Here is a 16,368-nt window from a genome sequence, read left to right as displayed (position 1 = left end):
TTCATAGCTATGTTAAATGAAACTAGTTCTTTGTCATTGAAAGAAATAGCTAATAGTTGAATCAAGTGGCATTAATTTCTATATTGGTCATTCTCTCAATTTGTAAAATTTGAAGTTGCATTAAAATTCCACAAGATGGCAGACTGGTTCCATTAAATTGGGCTTGGTGCACAGGTTTAATAAAAATCTAAATGTGTTGGGCTGGGGATTTAGTTCAGTGGTGCCACCGCCTGCCTCGCAAGGGCAAGGTCATTCTGAGTTCGATTTGATTCCCGGTACCAAAAATAAATAAATAATGTGTTGTTGGGCGTGGTGGCACACACCAGTAATCTCAGCCTGAGGATGAGTTCAAGACCAGCCTGGGCTACATAGTTCAAAGGCCAGCCTGAATTACATAGTGAGATCCTGTCTCAAAAAGAAAATGTGTTATATATTCTCAATAGAGCTTTAAAAAAGAATGATATTTTGACATGTGCTACAACATAGATGAATGAACTTTAGTGACATTATGAAACAAGTCAGTCACAAATGGACAAATATTGTGTGTTCTCAAGGTGCCTAAAATTGTCAGATTCATAGAGACAAAGTAGAATGATGTTTGCCAGGGGTTGGGGAAAGGTGGGATGGAGGATTATATTTAATGTGTGTGGAGTTTCAGTTTTAGAGGATGAAAAAATCCTGTATGTGGATGGTGGTGACAGTTGCACAATAATGTTGAAGTGCTTAATGTCACTGAATTGTACTTGTAAAAAATGGCTAACATAGTAAATTTTGTTATATATCTACAAAAAAGGTTAAAAAAAAAGTAAAAGAAATTTATAAAGAACACCAAACTTGATATCCCCTTGACTGTATCCTTCCAAAAACCTCTATGTATAAAGTACTTGATGTTATAAATTATACAATTAAATCAAAGGGGAAAATCTATGGCATCCTTTTTAAAGAAAAAGTTCAATAAACAGGAAATTTTACTTTATCATAGAATTCTACAAGTTTGTTTGTTTTTTGTACCAGGGATCGAACTCTGGACCTTGCGCTTTCCAGGCAGCCGGCAGCTAAATCACCACCCAGCTAAATCACCACCAAGCTAAATCCCCGGCCCGTTTTTTTTTTTTAACTGGACATTGAGACTTGAATCCTGGGGTGTTCTCCTACTGAGCTACATCCTTAGCCCTTTTTGAGACGGTCTAAGTTGTTCTTGCTGGGCTTGACCTTGCGATCTTCCTTCCTGAGAGTTCTAGTAAGTTTTAATAGATGAATAAATTTGTATAACCACCACTAAAATCAGTATATAGGATGGTTCCACTAACCCCCCAAAAAACTTCATGTGTTACTGCTTCATACTCAAACTGTCCCCAGCATGAATTCTGGGAAACCATTGATCTGTTCTCCCTAGCAAATTATCTTTTCCAGAATATTGTGTAAGTGGAAACTTCCAATATGTAACCTTTTTAATCTGCTTTCTCCCACTTACTAAAATGCCTGTGACTGTCATGGAAGCTGTTGCCTTTATTCATAGTTCACTGTTTTTAATACTGAGCAGTACTGCATTACACAATTACTGTATACCACAGTATTGCTTTTCCATTTAACTATTGAAGCATGTTTGGGTGGTTTCCAGTTTCTGATGATTATGAATAGAACTGCTGTGCAGGTTTTTGTGTAAACACAAGTTTTAATTACTCTAGGGTAAATACACAGTAGAAGATTGCTGGGTCATAACATAGCTTCGTGTTTACCTTTGTGAGAAAATACCAAATTGTTTTCCATACTGGTTGAACTGTTTTGCATTCCCACCAACAATGTAGGAAAGTTCAGTTGCTCCATGCCCTTGCCAGAAACAGCATGTCTTATCTAAAAACATTCTGCTAGGATTTTGATTGAAGTGAATACATTTATTATGTTGTTTTCCAATCAGTGAACATGATATGTCTCATTTATAACCATTTTAAAATTTTCAGTATACACATCCTGTACGTTTTGCTAGAATTAAACCCAAGCATTACATTTTTTGGGAAACTATTGTAAATGGAGCTTTGTTTTTAACTTTTAGCTTCCAATTGTCTGTAAAGAGATTCATTTTTGAGTCAACCTATTTTGTACAATGCTAAATTTAGTAGTTCTGAGGTTTTTAATACATTCCTTGAGGTTTTCTAGGTAGATAATCATGTCATCTGTGAATTGCAATGATTTTATTTCTTCCCAACTTGTATACATTTTTATTCTTTCCTTATTTGGATAGGATTTTCAGCATGACTTTGAAAATGAGTACTGAGTGGACTTCTTTGCTTTACATCTAATTTTAGAGGGAAAGCATTTCTTTTTAACTGGTAAGTATGATGTATGATGTTAACTAGTTTCTTGAGGTTTTTCTCAATCATAAATGGTTAATGTTTAGCAAATGTTTTTTCTGCATTTATATGACCATGAGTTTTTCCTTGGTCTGTAGTTTTCTTATGCTGTCTTTATGTTTTCATATCAAGATAATGTCTTCATAAAATGAGTCGGGACATACTCCCTTTTCTTCTAATTTCTAAAGATCATTCATATACCGTACTATTGGTATTTTTCTTTAAAATTCACCAATCAAGTCACCTTCACCTAAAATTTATCTTTCACGTTTTAATTATAAATTCAATTTAATAGTTACAGACTATTGACAATGCTTATTCATCTTGGTTAAATTTCAGCAACTTGTGGTTTTTGAGAAATTGATCCATGTTATCCAAGTTGCCAAATTTGTATTAGTATTCTTATTCTTTTAATTTTGAACTGAACAAACATGTAAATGCAACATATCAAAATTTGTAGGATGCAGTTAAAGCAGTGTTAAGGAAAATTATAGTAATTTATATTAGAAAGATTTTGAATCAATAATGTAAACTCCCAATTAAAAATGAGACATAAGTCTACAACAAATAGAAAACAATAAATTGTGAAAACCAAAGCAATTTAAAAGATAAAACATTAAAGGAAATGAAACCAAAAGATTATCTTTGAGAAAATCACTGATTGGTAACTTACAAATAAACTCTACATATCACTGTTCTGATAGACTGCTTTTATAATTGCTTGAATCTACCCTTTTCATGTTTCATTTATTTATATTTTTGGTACTGGGGATCAAACTCCAGTCTGTGTGGTTGTGCGGCAGGCGGCAGAACCACTGAGCTAAATCCCTGGCCCTTTTTTTTTATTTGTGTCTTTTTTCTCAGTCTGACAGCCTTCCCCGAAGATTAAATTTAGTGCATACTGCACAGCTCCTGCATTTTCCTCTAATCTATATGCTCCTACAGAGCCATGGGAACTAACTACTAACTGCTTAAGTTTTCCATACCTCAAAATGGGTTCAAATTGGAGTGGGAACCATGGCTCCTATTCATCTTTTCTTGGGTGGTCAGGGAGCATATCAGCCCCCCAACCCGACTTCAGAATCTTTATCAGCAGAGATGGTATCTGTATTCCTCAAACTCCTAAAGAAAGTTTTTTGGTGGTGCTACTGCTGAATGCACCCAGGAGAACCCTATCGATGAGCTACATCCCCAGCTTTTAAATTTGAGACAGGGTCTCGCTAAGTTGTCTAGGCTGGGCTTTAACTTGTGATCCTCCCACCTCAGCTTCCCAAATAGCTGGGATTTGAGTGGTGCACTGCTACATCCAGTCTGGAGGAACATTTCCAGCTATTACAGGAACTTCCCCATATACACTGATCTAGCTAGCAGTGATGCTATAGTAGATGTATCAGTTTCTGAAGCAGAGTAATCATTCAGTGAAAGGAGATGCCTCATTTCATCCTTGTAGGCTCCCCATACTATAATTTTTTTGTTATTCATATCCCATCCCTTGATTTGGGGAACAGAAAAGCTGGCTCCATTGTTTCTTTGGTCACAAAATAGGAGGTGGGTATTGTCTATTATTTCCGATCATCTTTAGAATGGAGGCTGATAATAGTTCTCTAGCTTTAGGTGGTGACTGAAAAAAATGTTAAAGGCATCTGGGAACAACTGTAGACCACTATTCTTTGAAATGCCCTTTGTGATAGAGAATTTAGAAAGTGAATAAGGTCACCCAATAAAATAATATATAAATGAGTTAGCTAAAATACTATAAACTGGTTTATAATTTACAAAACCAGTCATTTCAATTTTATAGAAACACAATGTAGAATGGTAGTTACCAGGGGTTAAGGGTGAGAGGTAGATAGGGAGTTATCTAATTGGTATAGTTGTGATTTTGCAAGATGAAAAAGTTCTAGAGATTTGTTAGACAATAACTTAGATAGACTCAAACTCCTGAAATGGTTAAGATGGTAAAAAAGACAAACGTATGTGATGTCTGATATGAAGCATTTATTCTGTAAGAAAGAAACATCTAGACAATGTCACAGAAGCCCTAGTATGTCTACAGTACCATTTATAAAAGGACAATTGCTCACAATGATGACACTAAAGCACCATAAGATACAAAGTACTTTCTGAATCCAAGAAGTCAAATATACTCAGAATAGGTGTTAATGTCCTCACACAGATCAAAATTTTAATACTCCGGTATTTGGTAAACCAGACAATCAGAACACCCAATCATATAACTTTCGGTGATATATAATTTGGTGATGAAGTCTTTTGGTGATACAAATACTTACTATACCCATCTTGCATTATCTCCACACAAATACTTCCAAATTCCAATTTCTTGGCCAAGTGATATATTGCTTGAATTCATTAAATATACTTAGATTTTGCTATTATACAAAGAAATGTACAACTAAATTAATACGTATATGAAAAGTGCTATGTCTTTACAGGAATAGTAATACTCAACGAAGTATTTATGAATGCATTCTATACTACCTATACCTTTTAAAAGTTGTATCTAAATTTCCCCCTCTATATTATAAACAATTTTGTGATTTTTATAAGAAATCTACGCCTCTTTGATTCTCAGATTCTTTTTTCCCCTCCTTTTCCTTAGCTTACAGTAAGTAAGCTTTATTGGTGTCTTAAGCTTTGTGCATGTTCTTGAGAACTAACAGTTCTTCAGAGGCCTAGATCCAGTATGAGAATTACTGTATTAACTTAGAGTACAAAAAGTATTAAAGACATTTTTCCGGAAATATACAGATCATGTCATGCCAAACACTTGTTTATACAATAAACTGGGAATACTGATGAATTGCACACATAGCTTCTATTTTCAAAATAGAATAACTTAAATATTAAAACGTACCTTTATGTTACCAACATAACTGACCTTATCAGAATAACAAATGGCAATATTCAATACAAAAATCACAAAATCGACTAACTATAAATGCTATGTATCACAGCATACAAACTCATCTCCCTATGACCCATTTAAACTATAGACAGCAATTCTTTAAAGCTACTCTAACATTTATACCCTAATTAGAAATTTATACGAAACACAATTTTATGTTCAAATATGGAAATAAGTAACATAATACCAAAACCCAAAAGTATTCCAGCATTCTGTAAAAAGAAATATCCCCAACGGCTACATCCATGGTCACTAGCATCATTATGTAACATCTCAGGGACCTTAAAAGAAAAAAAAACATTTAGGTTTTCAGAACTGCAAGTTAATTTTTAGACGAATTTTCGGGAAAATGTATCTTTATTTGTAGTTGGGTGTACTATGGGTCAATTCATTAAAACATAGCTACAGACATACTACTCTAATGATGTTATACTGCATTTCCTAGGAGTTTAACAATGATTATTTATGGTGTTCTGAACAAAAAAAATTAGTCCAGTTAAGTCAAGTGGACTGAAATGGAAATGGAAAGCTACACTGATTTCCCTGGTTTAGCTTCAGCCTGCATATCTGAACTAAAAAAAACACATGGTTCACCTCCAGTTCAGGGATACACTCAATAAAGTACAGTTTTATCAATAAATTTGGCTCGGATTGTTGTGAGAATGTTGGTGAGAAAAGGATAAATCTCCTCTGTCATTACTAAGGATACATCAAGCATTCTGAAGTACACACAGCATGCCAACAATACATGGCTCCTATTAGGTTTCCTTCCAATCTACAGACAATTCAGAGCCTTATTACTACCTGAAAATTCTCCTATAAAAAGATACATCAGAGGAGGGTAGCTATTTATGTGTCCTGGTACACAGTAGGCAGGATAAAAGTGTGCATATGACCAACAATCCAAAAAAAAAACCTCAAAGGAGTTTTTGGTTTTTTTTTTTTTTTTTTGAGACAGGCTCTCGCTATGCAGTTTAGGCTGGCCTTGAACTCACTATGTAGCCCAAGCTGGCCTCGAATGCACGGCAATCCTTCTCCCTCAACCTCCTGAGTGCTGGGATTACAGGCAAGAGCCATCACACCCAGCTGGAATTGTATTTTTATATGCTACCTTTTCAATTCAGAATCACTTCTCATCACTTGCATTTAAATTAAAACCTTTTCTTAAATGACTTTTACTAACTACTTCTATTATATTTAGTCAATATCGTCTGACTTAGCAACTTACCATATCAACCAGAGCGACATACATGAATAAGCCAGCAGTAAGTGCAAATATCCACATGGAAACATTTTCAGCATAATGCCCAATGAAAATTCCTGTTGCCATTCCAAGATAGGCCAGCATGGCTGACAATGCATTATAAAGCACAGCCTGCTTAACAGTCATGCCAGCCTTTAGTAAGACAGCAAAGTCACCTTTAACAGAAAACAAAGAAATAAAGTAACTGAACAGTCATGTTTAAGATACTTATCCAAGAGTCTCCTTACTTTTGAGGAAAAAAAGAAACCAACCCAGGGTTATAGCAATGTTGATCAAGATAAATAACCCTAACAGCTCTATACACTAAAAACTCTTGTATCCAACATTTTTTTAGGGCTTATACTTTGTCAATGACTGATGAATAACACAAAGATAGTACAGTACTCTTGTACTGTCTTCAAGGAACCTGTAACTCCTTGAGAAGGAGAGGGCAGAGAACACACATGAAATGATTAGCAAATGTAAAAGTGAAACATAATTAAGAACTAATGAATGTGATGTTAGTTATAAGCAGAAAAAGATAAATGAAGATAAAAACGATTGATAGGTTTCATGGGGCTTGAGAGATCTTGAATATGGAAAACAAATGAGATATTGAGGTTTATAAGTACCAAGAAGGCAGAAGAGAGGCCTTCTGAATGGCTGAACACATAGTAAGGAACAAAAGTGAAAATGGAGCTGAGCACACACCTGTAATCCCAGCTACTAGAGACTGAGGAAGGAACACTGCAATTTGGAGGCCAGCCCGGGTAAGTGAGCAACATTTTGTCTCAAAATAAAATTTTAAAAAGGGGTGGGGATATGGCTCAGTAGTAGAATTCCAGAAAAAAACAAAACAAAACTGGAAGTGGTGTCAGGGTATACGTAAAGAAATATGTGTCCATAAGGAGAAAAACCAGGACATGAACTGGGATCCAAAACAATACAGAAGGTTTCAATTCCTAGTGACAGAAGACTATATCAAGACACAACTCATCAACTCCCCTTTTCTTCAGCTCCAAGAGGATCCTTTTCCCCAATTTTTGTCTGTTTTTTAAAGATTATTTCTTTATATGCTGCAGCCTTATTCACAGTGTTATGAAAACAATTGCCAATGTCACCAGTATGGAATAAAAATATACTTAATAGGGAAAGACACAGGGGGCCAAGTACTTCTTTGGCAACATCACATAGGCAACTATGTATTTTTTTATTTGTTTTTTTTTGGTACCGGGGATCGAACTCTGGTCCTTGCGCTTATGCAGCATGCGGCGAAACCACTGGGCTAAATCCCCAGCCCATAGATTATGAAATTTTAAAAAAATTTTATTTTATTGCATTTCACCCCTCCTTTGAAGCTCCCTCCCCTCCCTATGACAAAAGCTTTGTTTCTATTTTTTCCTTCTATTTTCACTTTTTTCTTGTCCCTTTTCTCCCTCCCTCCTCCCTTGTTCCTCTTCCCATTTGAACATTTTCTTCCCTTTTCCCAATATCTATTATACATTTTAGTACTTATTTCCATTTTCAGTTTCTCACACCAGAGAAACAATGCAGTATTTAAATGTGTGCTGATTTATTTCACTTATAAGTATGGTCTCAAGGTCCATCCATTTAGCTATAAATGTCTGAAGCTCATCCTTTTTATGGCAGAATAGGACTCCATTGTATAAAAAACCCCACATCTTTATCCATTCATCAGCTGATGGGCATCTGGGCTGTTTCCAAGATTTAGCTATTACAAACTGTGCTGCTACAAACATGGGTGTGCATATACTTTTGTTATGATGCTTTTAATTCTTCTGGGAAGATACCAACTAGAGGAATAGCTGGGTCAAATGGAAACTCTAGTTTTAGGTTTTTTTGAGAACTGATTTCCATAGTAGTTTGCACCAGTCTACACTCCCAACAGCAGTGAAGGGTTCTCTTTTCCCTACAGCTCCTAAAGCATTTGTTATTGGTTGATATCTTGATAGCAGCCATTCCTTCTGTAGTGAGATGGAATCTCAGTGTTGTTTTAATTTGCATCTCTCAAATGACCAGTGATGTTGAGCGTTTTTTCATATATTTATTTGCTGTTTCTAATTCATCTGAGAAGTGTCTTTTCATTTCAGATGCCTATTTTTGGATTGGGTCTTTAAATGTGAGGAGTCTGATTTTTTTGAGTTCTTTATATATTTGATACTAGTCCTTTATCTGATGAATAGCTGGTAAAAATTTTTTCCCACACTGTGGGTTGTCTCTTCACTCTGTTGGTGGTTTCTCTTGTTGTGCAAAATCTTTTTAATGAGGTCCCAGTTGTTGATTCTTTGTAGTATTTCCTGTGCAGTCTGGGTTTTGCTCATGAAGTCTCTGCCTACAACTATGTCGTCTTCAAGCATTCTACCTATTCTCTCTTCTAGCAGATTTAGTGTTTGTTTTAATATTTAGATCTTTGATCCATTGCAATTTTAGGTTAGTGTTGTGAAAGATAAGGGTCTAGTTTCAATCTTTGGCATGTGGAAAGCCAGTTTTTCCTTCAGCACCACTTATTAAAGAGGCTAATCTTTCTTCCAGTGAACATGTTTGGCTCCTTTGTCAAAGATTAGGTGGCTGAGTATGTCTGGAATTGTTTCAGCATCTTCTAGTCTGTTCCATTGATCCTCAGGTCTGGTTCTTTTGCCAGTAGCATGTTGTTTTAGTCACAGTAGCTTTGTAGTATAATTTCAAGTCAAGGGTTGTGATACCCTCTGCCTTGCCTTTGTTGCCCAGAATTACCTTTGCTATTCTAGGTCTCTTCTGGTTCCAAATGAATTTTAGGATTTTTTTTCTAATTCTGTGAGATATGCTGTTGGGATTTTGATTGGGATTACATTAAATTTATATAACAATTTTGGAAGTTTGCCCATTTTCACTATATAGATTCTTCCTATCCAAGAACAAGGGGTATCTCTCCATTTTTTGATATCCTCTTCCATCTCCTTTTTCAGAGTACTGTAGTTTTCAATGTAGAGGTCTTTTACTTCCTTTGTTAGATTGATTCCTAGGTATTTCATTTTTTGGGATGCTATTGTGAAGGGGACTGTTCTCTAATTTCTCTCTCAGTGAGTTTGTTTTTCGTGTACAGGAAGGCTATTGATTTTTGAGTGGCAACTATGAACTTGTTGGGTCAGAATTATGCATGGAGCTGGGCATGGTACTGCATGCCTATAATGCCAGCACACAGGAAGCTGTGCAGAAAGACTTGTGAGTTCTGGGCAGCCTGGGCTACACAGTCAGTTCAAGGCCAGTCTGAAGTACAAAGCAAAATCCCATTTCAAAAAATATTTAAAAACCAACCAAACAGATACCTCAAAGAACTAGGACTGGAAGTCTCATTTGACCCTGCTATTCCACTGCTGGGGATCTTCCCCAAAGAATTAAAAGAATCATACCACAGTGATATATGTGTGCCCATGTTCATAGCAGCACAGTTTGTAATAGCTAAAACTTGGAAACAGCCCAAATGCCCATCAACTGGAGACTGGATAAAGAAAATGTGGTTTTTTAATAAAATGGAGTACTACTCAGCCATAAAAAAATGAGAAATTAGAGACATTTATAGCTAAGTGGATGCACATTGAGGCGATACTCTTAAGTGAAATAAATAGGACACACATGTATAAATACCGAATAGTTTCTCTGGTGTGAGAAACTGAAAGTGTTGGGCTGGGGATTTAGCTCAGTGGTTCCACCGCCTGCCTCACAAGCACAAGGTCCCAAGTTTGATCCCCGGTACCAAAAAAAAAAAAAAACTGAAAGTGTAAATAAGGACTAAATGTATAATAGGTAATGTGAAATAGGAAGAAAAGGGGCAAAGGGGAAGGAAGTGGGAGGGCTAGGGGAAAGGATAGAAGGGAATGGGATTAATATGAGAAAATGGAAAAATAGGAACAAAATATTTGTAAATAGGGAGGAATGGAGGGGTTGAAGGGAGGGCGGGGCAAGGGTGAAAAGTAAGAACCAAGAGAGACTATGTAAAGGTGCAAATTTCCACTGATGAATGTCATTATATTGTATACCTAAAATGTACCAATGATTAGAATGAAATAATGTAATGTAAAATAGGAAGAAAAGGTCCAAAGGGGTAGGGGTAGTGGGAGGGGCAGGGGAAAGGAAAAATGATGAGAAATGGAAAAAATGGAAATAAAGTCTTTGTTAATAGGGAAGGGTGGAGGGGGTGAAAGGAGGGCTAGGAATAGGGAAAAAATAAGAACCACGATGCATCATGTAAAGGTACAATTCCCAATGAGAAATGTAATTGTGTTGTATACCTACAATGTACCAATAAAACAATTTAATTAAAAAAAACACAAACCAACCAAACAATTGAAAAAAAAGAGAAAAAGAAAAAAGAATTCTGCCCAGTATGGAAAGAAAGTCAGTTAGGTCCTCAGACTCATGAGAAGGGATGGAAGTTACAAAGATGCTTGCTAGAATGCTCACTAGGAAAAGCCAGGATATTTTGCTCATATGACAAATTTATATGGCTCTCTTACCTAATTCATGAGGCAACTCATGACAGAACACAGCAACAGAAGTACTTAATCCACTTGATAAGCCCTCAGTGAAAGCAGCACCTGTAAAAATCAACCAGAAAAAATTTAGATGCATTATTTTGTGTTTTCTTTTTTTGTGGAGCAGGGTGTACAAAGGATTGAACCCAGGGCTTTCACACTGAACTATAATCTCAGCCTTGTTTTCATTTTTTATTTTGAGACCAGGTTTTGCTAAATTGCTAAATTGCCCAGGCTGGGCTTGAATTTAAGAATCCACTTGCCTCACTCTCCCAAAGTGATGGAATTACAGAAGTGTGTTTCAATAATGGCACACAAAATAAGGTAAAGAAAGAAACTATATTTCGGCTGTGAATAAACACAAACTTCTCAATCCAGCTCTTATCTTCTTTATAAGAAATCGTAGATTACATCCCATTAGGTCTAAATTTTTCAAAGCACAAGTAGGTACAACAGAAGGAAAAATTCAAATGTACTTTAGAGTGAGTAGAAGATCTAAAACCTGGGAAGTAACTGCTACCACATAAAACACTTATTCAAGAATATCATGTTGGGGCCGGGGATATAGCTCAGTGGTGCAAGTGCAAGGTCCTGAGTTCGATCCCCGGTACCAAAAAAGAAAGAATATCATGTAAACTGATTTAAAAGGTTTAGAAAGAACATTCTGCAGTTAAGAGTATAAATGATTCATGGTCTCAGAAATTCACTATGTCATTAGAATTATTTGCATTCATTCTTTCACTATCTTTTAAGGACAAATAGTCGTCCCATATCCCCACTTTAAAAAATTGATCAATTATCGATTAAAACTGTGTGTTTAGATATTCTCCTTTGACTGCAATGATCTGTACAATATAGTGCAGAGAAAGAACAACAGACTCCTGGGGAACCAAGGATGGGCTCGTTTCAGCCTGGCTATAAAAGTGCATTGCCTCCTTGTCACTTTTCCAAGCCTCAGCTGCCTAATTTGTAATTACTTCCATGGTGTCTTCTAGAATTAAATGACTAAAATTTGTAAGTGTTCTATTATCTCTGAATTGTGGCATAAGAATTTATTATAAAAATTCTGTAATTCTTTGGGTAAAGACTAACTGGGTTTATCAAATACATGAAGATTCCTTTAGCATAAAAGAAAAGATGACAGAGCTAGACATGGTGGCACACACCAGTAATCTCAGCTATTGGGAGACTGATGCAGGCCAGCCTGGGCAACTTAGTGAGACCCTCTCTCAAAACAAAATAAAAAAGAGCTGGTGATGTAGCTTAATGGTAGTGTCCCTTGGGGTTCAATCCCTAATACAACAAGGAAAAAAAGAAGAAAAAAAGGAAAAGATTTTACCTTAGTAAACATAGTTTATACTATTGATAAGAGAAATTCAATATATAAGGTGAAAAAAACTCATATATGTTCCATCCAAGTTAAAGCCTAATCTTAAGGCACTGCAAATGAAGCACTACTTTTGATAGTTAGAATTTATGTAACAGGCTAGGCACAGTTCCTAGCAGTTAATTATCTCTAACATTCATTGAGCATCACTTTGTAAAAGTAGCCAAAAGAAATATATTTTTTTTGGTACCGGGGATCGAACTCGGGTCCTTGTGCAAACCACTGAGCTAAATCCCTGGCCCTCAAAAGAAATATTTTGATAATCTTTACCTATGGTAAATGAGCCTCTTCTTTTGTAAAATATGACTGGGTGTTTAATATGATCTTTAAGTCAAACAACAAAGAACAAAAATACAGATGTATACCAATTGCTAGGCCATCGCTGAAGTTGTGCAGACCATCACCCATTATCACCATCCAAGCCAAAGTGGCAATGCCAGCATCTTTCAGCTCCTCCCGAGAGTAGCGCTGACTGTGACTGTGCGGGTGATGGTTCTGGTGGTGGTGGTGATGGAGAATATGATGGTAGTCATGATGGTGGTGAATGAGGTCATCCGACTGGCCCAGTGTATCATGGAAATGTGAATGGCATTTGTTCTTGCACCCTCTGGGTACATATTCATTGTAGACTTCTTGTGGATGAGCATGAGCTATCATGACTTCTTCTTCTTCCAAGATTGCTGGCTGCTGAGAATCGAAGTGGGACGGCTCTTGTGAATCTGCCCGTAAATACCCTTCAGTTCCTAAGAAGAAATACAAAGGACACTGGAATGAAGTCAGAAGACTTGGTTAATGTATTGGACACAGACAAAAAGCAACAAATGACCTTAAAGTGTGTTAATCTCTCAAACCTGCAGAACCAAACATCAGAGTACTATCGGAGAAGACCAATAGGTTTTAGTGAATTTTAGAAATTGAATGATTTCATATATTAGGAATGGTTTTTAAACACTTTTAGTAACTACCCTACTGGTTTTCCTTTAATTTCTTCTATTTCTCTATATTTTAAAAGATGAGTTATTTCTGACCATAGAAGAACCATATGCTTACTCTTAAAAAATATTTTGCTACATATTTAAAATATTTATTTTATTTAGAAAAATACCAAAAACTGAAAATAAAAAACTTGCATAATCCTGTCATATGACTTCTTTTTTGGAGGGGTAAATTCAAGGAAAAACAACCTAAATTATTTCATCATCACCAAGAAGCATTTATTATCTATTTAGGCAAGGAAAAGTGAACTTGCCACAGTAAAGTTGTTACTTCTTTGTCTTGTACTATTACCAATTTTCTTGGGTGCATCTTTGTCCCTGTGGTCCAATTCTCAAGCCACTATTTCCTCCTATTTCACTGAAGTCTGTTCAAAAAGTTGAAGAAGGAACAGATGCAGTATGAGTGAAGCCAGGTATGGTGGTGCACACTTGTAATTCCAGCCCTCAGAAGACTGAGACAGGAGGATGGAGAATTTGAAGCCAGCCTGGGCTACATAGTGAGTTTGAGGTAGACCTGGACTACTCTGTGAGACCCTGTCTCTTAAAAAAGGAGGAGGAGGAAGAAGAGTAGGGGGAGGATTAGGGAGAGACTAGGAGGAGTGGTGAGGCATTTTACTCACTCTTTAGAGAAAAACAGCATATTAGAAAATGGAAGGTAAACAGGAAACCTAGTTAGACAACTATCTAACGAGCACCTACATTACACTGGGCTTTCTAGTCTACCCTGGGGATAGAATGGAGCACAATAAAATATCTGTTTTCAAGAAACTTAAAACTCCTGTTGGGAGAGAGCCCCACTTAGTAAACAAGCACATGTACAAACAAGGTAATCTGAGGCACCAGTACCAATTAGAAAAGGGTAATATGAAGGAGAGTAACCACGGAATCTGTTGCATTTGAATTATCAGAGAATGCATCTTAGGCGAATGTATCTGACTTGAAACCTGACGAACAGGAGAAGGAATTCATGTGAAAACCTGGAAGAAGAGCATTCCAGGCAGAAGGAACAGTGAGTGCAAGGCCCAAAGACAAACTCTGTGTGCTCACAGAAAGACTATAGGGCTGGAGCAGAATGAACAGTGGGGGAGAGTGAAGGGCACAGCAGGCTCTGAAGGTCATAGCAAGGAGCAGGATTTAAAAACATGAATCTTAACTGAGTCTGTTGACAAAGAAATGCCAAGCAACAGTTGTTACAGGAAAAATAGTAACTTTTCAGTAGAGAAACAAGTGACCAAAACTAGAACCACCAATGACAAAGCATCATAGTGGATGGCACATTGTGTCACTGAAAGGGATATAATTCCACTGTGGGGTATTCCAGCCCAAACAGATTGACTAATCATAAAAGTATATGAGACGGGCTGGGGATTTAGCTCAGTGGTGTCGCAAAAAAAGAATCTAAAAACATATGAGACAAACTTTTAGAGAAGCAACTAAGTGCAACATTCAATCCTGGATTGTACTCGGGACCATTTTTTTTCCTTTGGGTGGAGGGATGGAATGAAGACAACTGGAAAAAAATCTAGAGAATGGCACTATATCAACATACTTTTCCAGATTTTTTTGTGCAGTTCAAGGAATTGAACCTAAGGCCTTGTGCATGCTAGGCAAGTGCCCTACTTCTGAGCTACATCCCTACCCCTTTTAAAAATTTTATTTTATTTTAGGTACTGGGGATCAAACTCAGAACCTTGCGTTTGTGAGGCAGACGTGGTGCCACTGAGCTAAATACCCAGCCGTAAAATTCTATTTTGAGACAAGCCTCACTAAGTTGCCCAAGTTGGCCTTGAACTTGTGATCCTCCTGTCTCAGCCCCTTGAGTAGCTCAGATTACATACCTGGTAAATCTTCTGATTTTTTTTTTTAGAGAGAGAGAGATATTATCCCTCCCTTAAATTTCCTGATTTTGAGCTGAACCATAGTAATATATAAAAAGGAAGCATCATGTTTATAATTTATAAGTAGTTCAGGAAAAAATGTGTGTGGGCTTATACATAGAATAATAAAGGTATAGTTAGGAAATCCGAATGAAAGACATTCAGTAATTCTTTGCACTATTCTTTTTTATTTTCTTTTCATTTCTTTCTTTTTGAGACAGATCTTGGTATACATAATTCAGGCTGAACTTCAACTCATTATGTAGCCCAGACTGGCCTCAAACTCACTGTAATCTTCCTTCTCAGCCAGCATTACAGGCATGTACCATATCAAGCCCAGCTGAATTATTCTTGAAAGTTTTCTATGACTCTGAATTTATCTCAAAATAAGAAATTACAGGGCTGGGCATGGTGACACACACCTATAATCCCAGCACTCAGGAGGCTGAGGCAGGATGATTACTGCAAGTTCTAGGCCAGTCTGGGCTACTTAGTGACACTGGTCTCAAAAAACAAACAAAAAGAAATTACAGGGGCTGAGGGTGTAACTCAGTGGTAGAGCCAGGCTCAGCAAGTATGAATCTCTGGGCTCAATCACAGCAACCCCCATAAAAATATAGAAAAAAAAAAGAAACAAATACACTTAGAAACAACTTAATAATTGACTTTTTTGGTAAAAGTCTGAGATATTTAAAGGAACAAAACTGAAACAGCATGGCCCCTCTCTTCCAAATAGTTCCCACTGCTGCAAATCACAAAGCAACTCCCTCCAGCCCTCAGACTCACTCATAGGGACTTACGGTCATCTGCATCTACTTTCTCCTCGTTTGTTGAAAGTTGAGACTCATACTTGGACAACTGCTTCTTAATCTCCATGTCATCATCATTTTCAGGCTTTTTTTGATTCTAAAATAGCAAGAGAACGCAGTACTTTAAAATAATTGATTTGCTCATGTGTATATCTATAATTAAACAGGAAAGCAAAACAGAAAAAGACAACAGAATTAACAGATGTCTACTGAAATAAAAGCCATGTAAGGGCAGGGTTTGTACTTAT

The 16,368-nt window shown here is 36.6% G+C and overlaps 1 protein-coding gene across 2 annotated transcripts in view; it reads right to left on the bottom strand.

Moving 5' to 3' along the window:
* Positions 1 to 4,329: 4,329 nt before the first annotated feature.
* The window catches only part of Slc39a6 (solute carrier family 39 member 6), a 32,854-nt gene continuing 20,815 nt past the window's right edge, over positions 4,330 to 16,368 (bottom strand). For both annotated transcript variants that reach the window (XM_004855226.4, XM_087193312.1), the window contains exons 6-10: positions 16,112 to 16,217; positions 12,805 to 13,182; positions 11,035 to 11,115; positions 6,506 to 6,696; positions 4,330 to 5,558 (exon numbers count right to left, since the gene is read on the bottom strand). In XM_004855226.4, coding sequence (XP_004855283.2) covers positions 5,406 to 5,558; positions 6,506 to 6,696; positions 11,035 to 11,115; positions 12,805 to 13,182; positions 16,112 to 16,217 — 909 coding nt within the window. In that variant the 3' untranslated portion in view covers positions 4,330 to 5,405. The remainder of the gene's footprint in view (positions 5,559 to 6,505; positions 6,697 to 11,034; positions 11,116 to 12,804; positions 13,183 to 16,111; positions 16,218 to 16,368) is intronic.

Source organism: Heterocephalus glaber, unplaced genomic scaffold (genome assembly GCF_053883595.1).
Source record: "Heterocephalus glaber isolate CG9 unplaced genomic scaffold, H.glaber_assembly_v1.0 deba00000331, whole genome shotgun sequence".
Classification (NCBI taxonomy): Eukaryota; Metazoa; Chordata; class Mammalia; order Rodentia; family Bathyergidae; genus Heterocephalus; species Heterocephalus glaber.
Note: the sequence above shows the minus strand (reverse complement) of the source record. Positions and strands in the feature narration are given on the sequence as shown.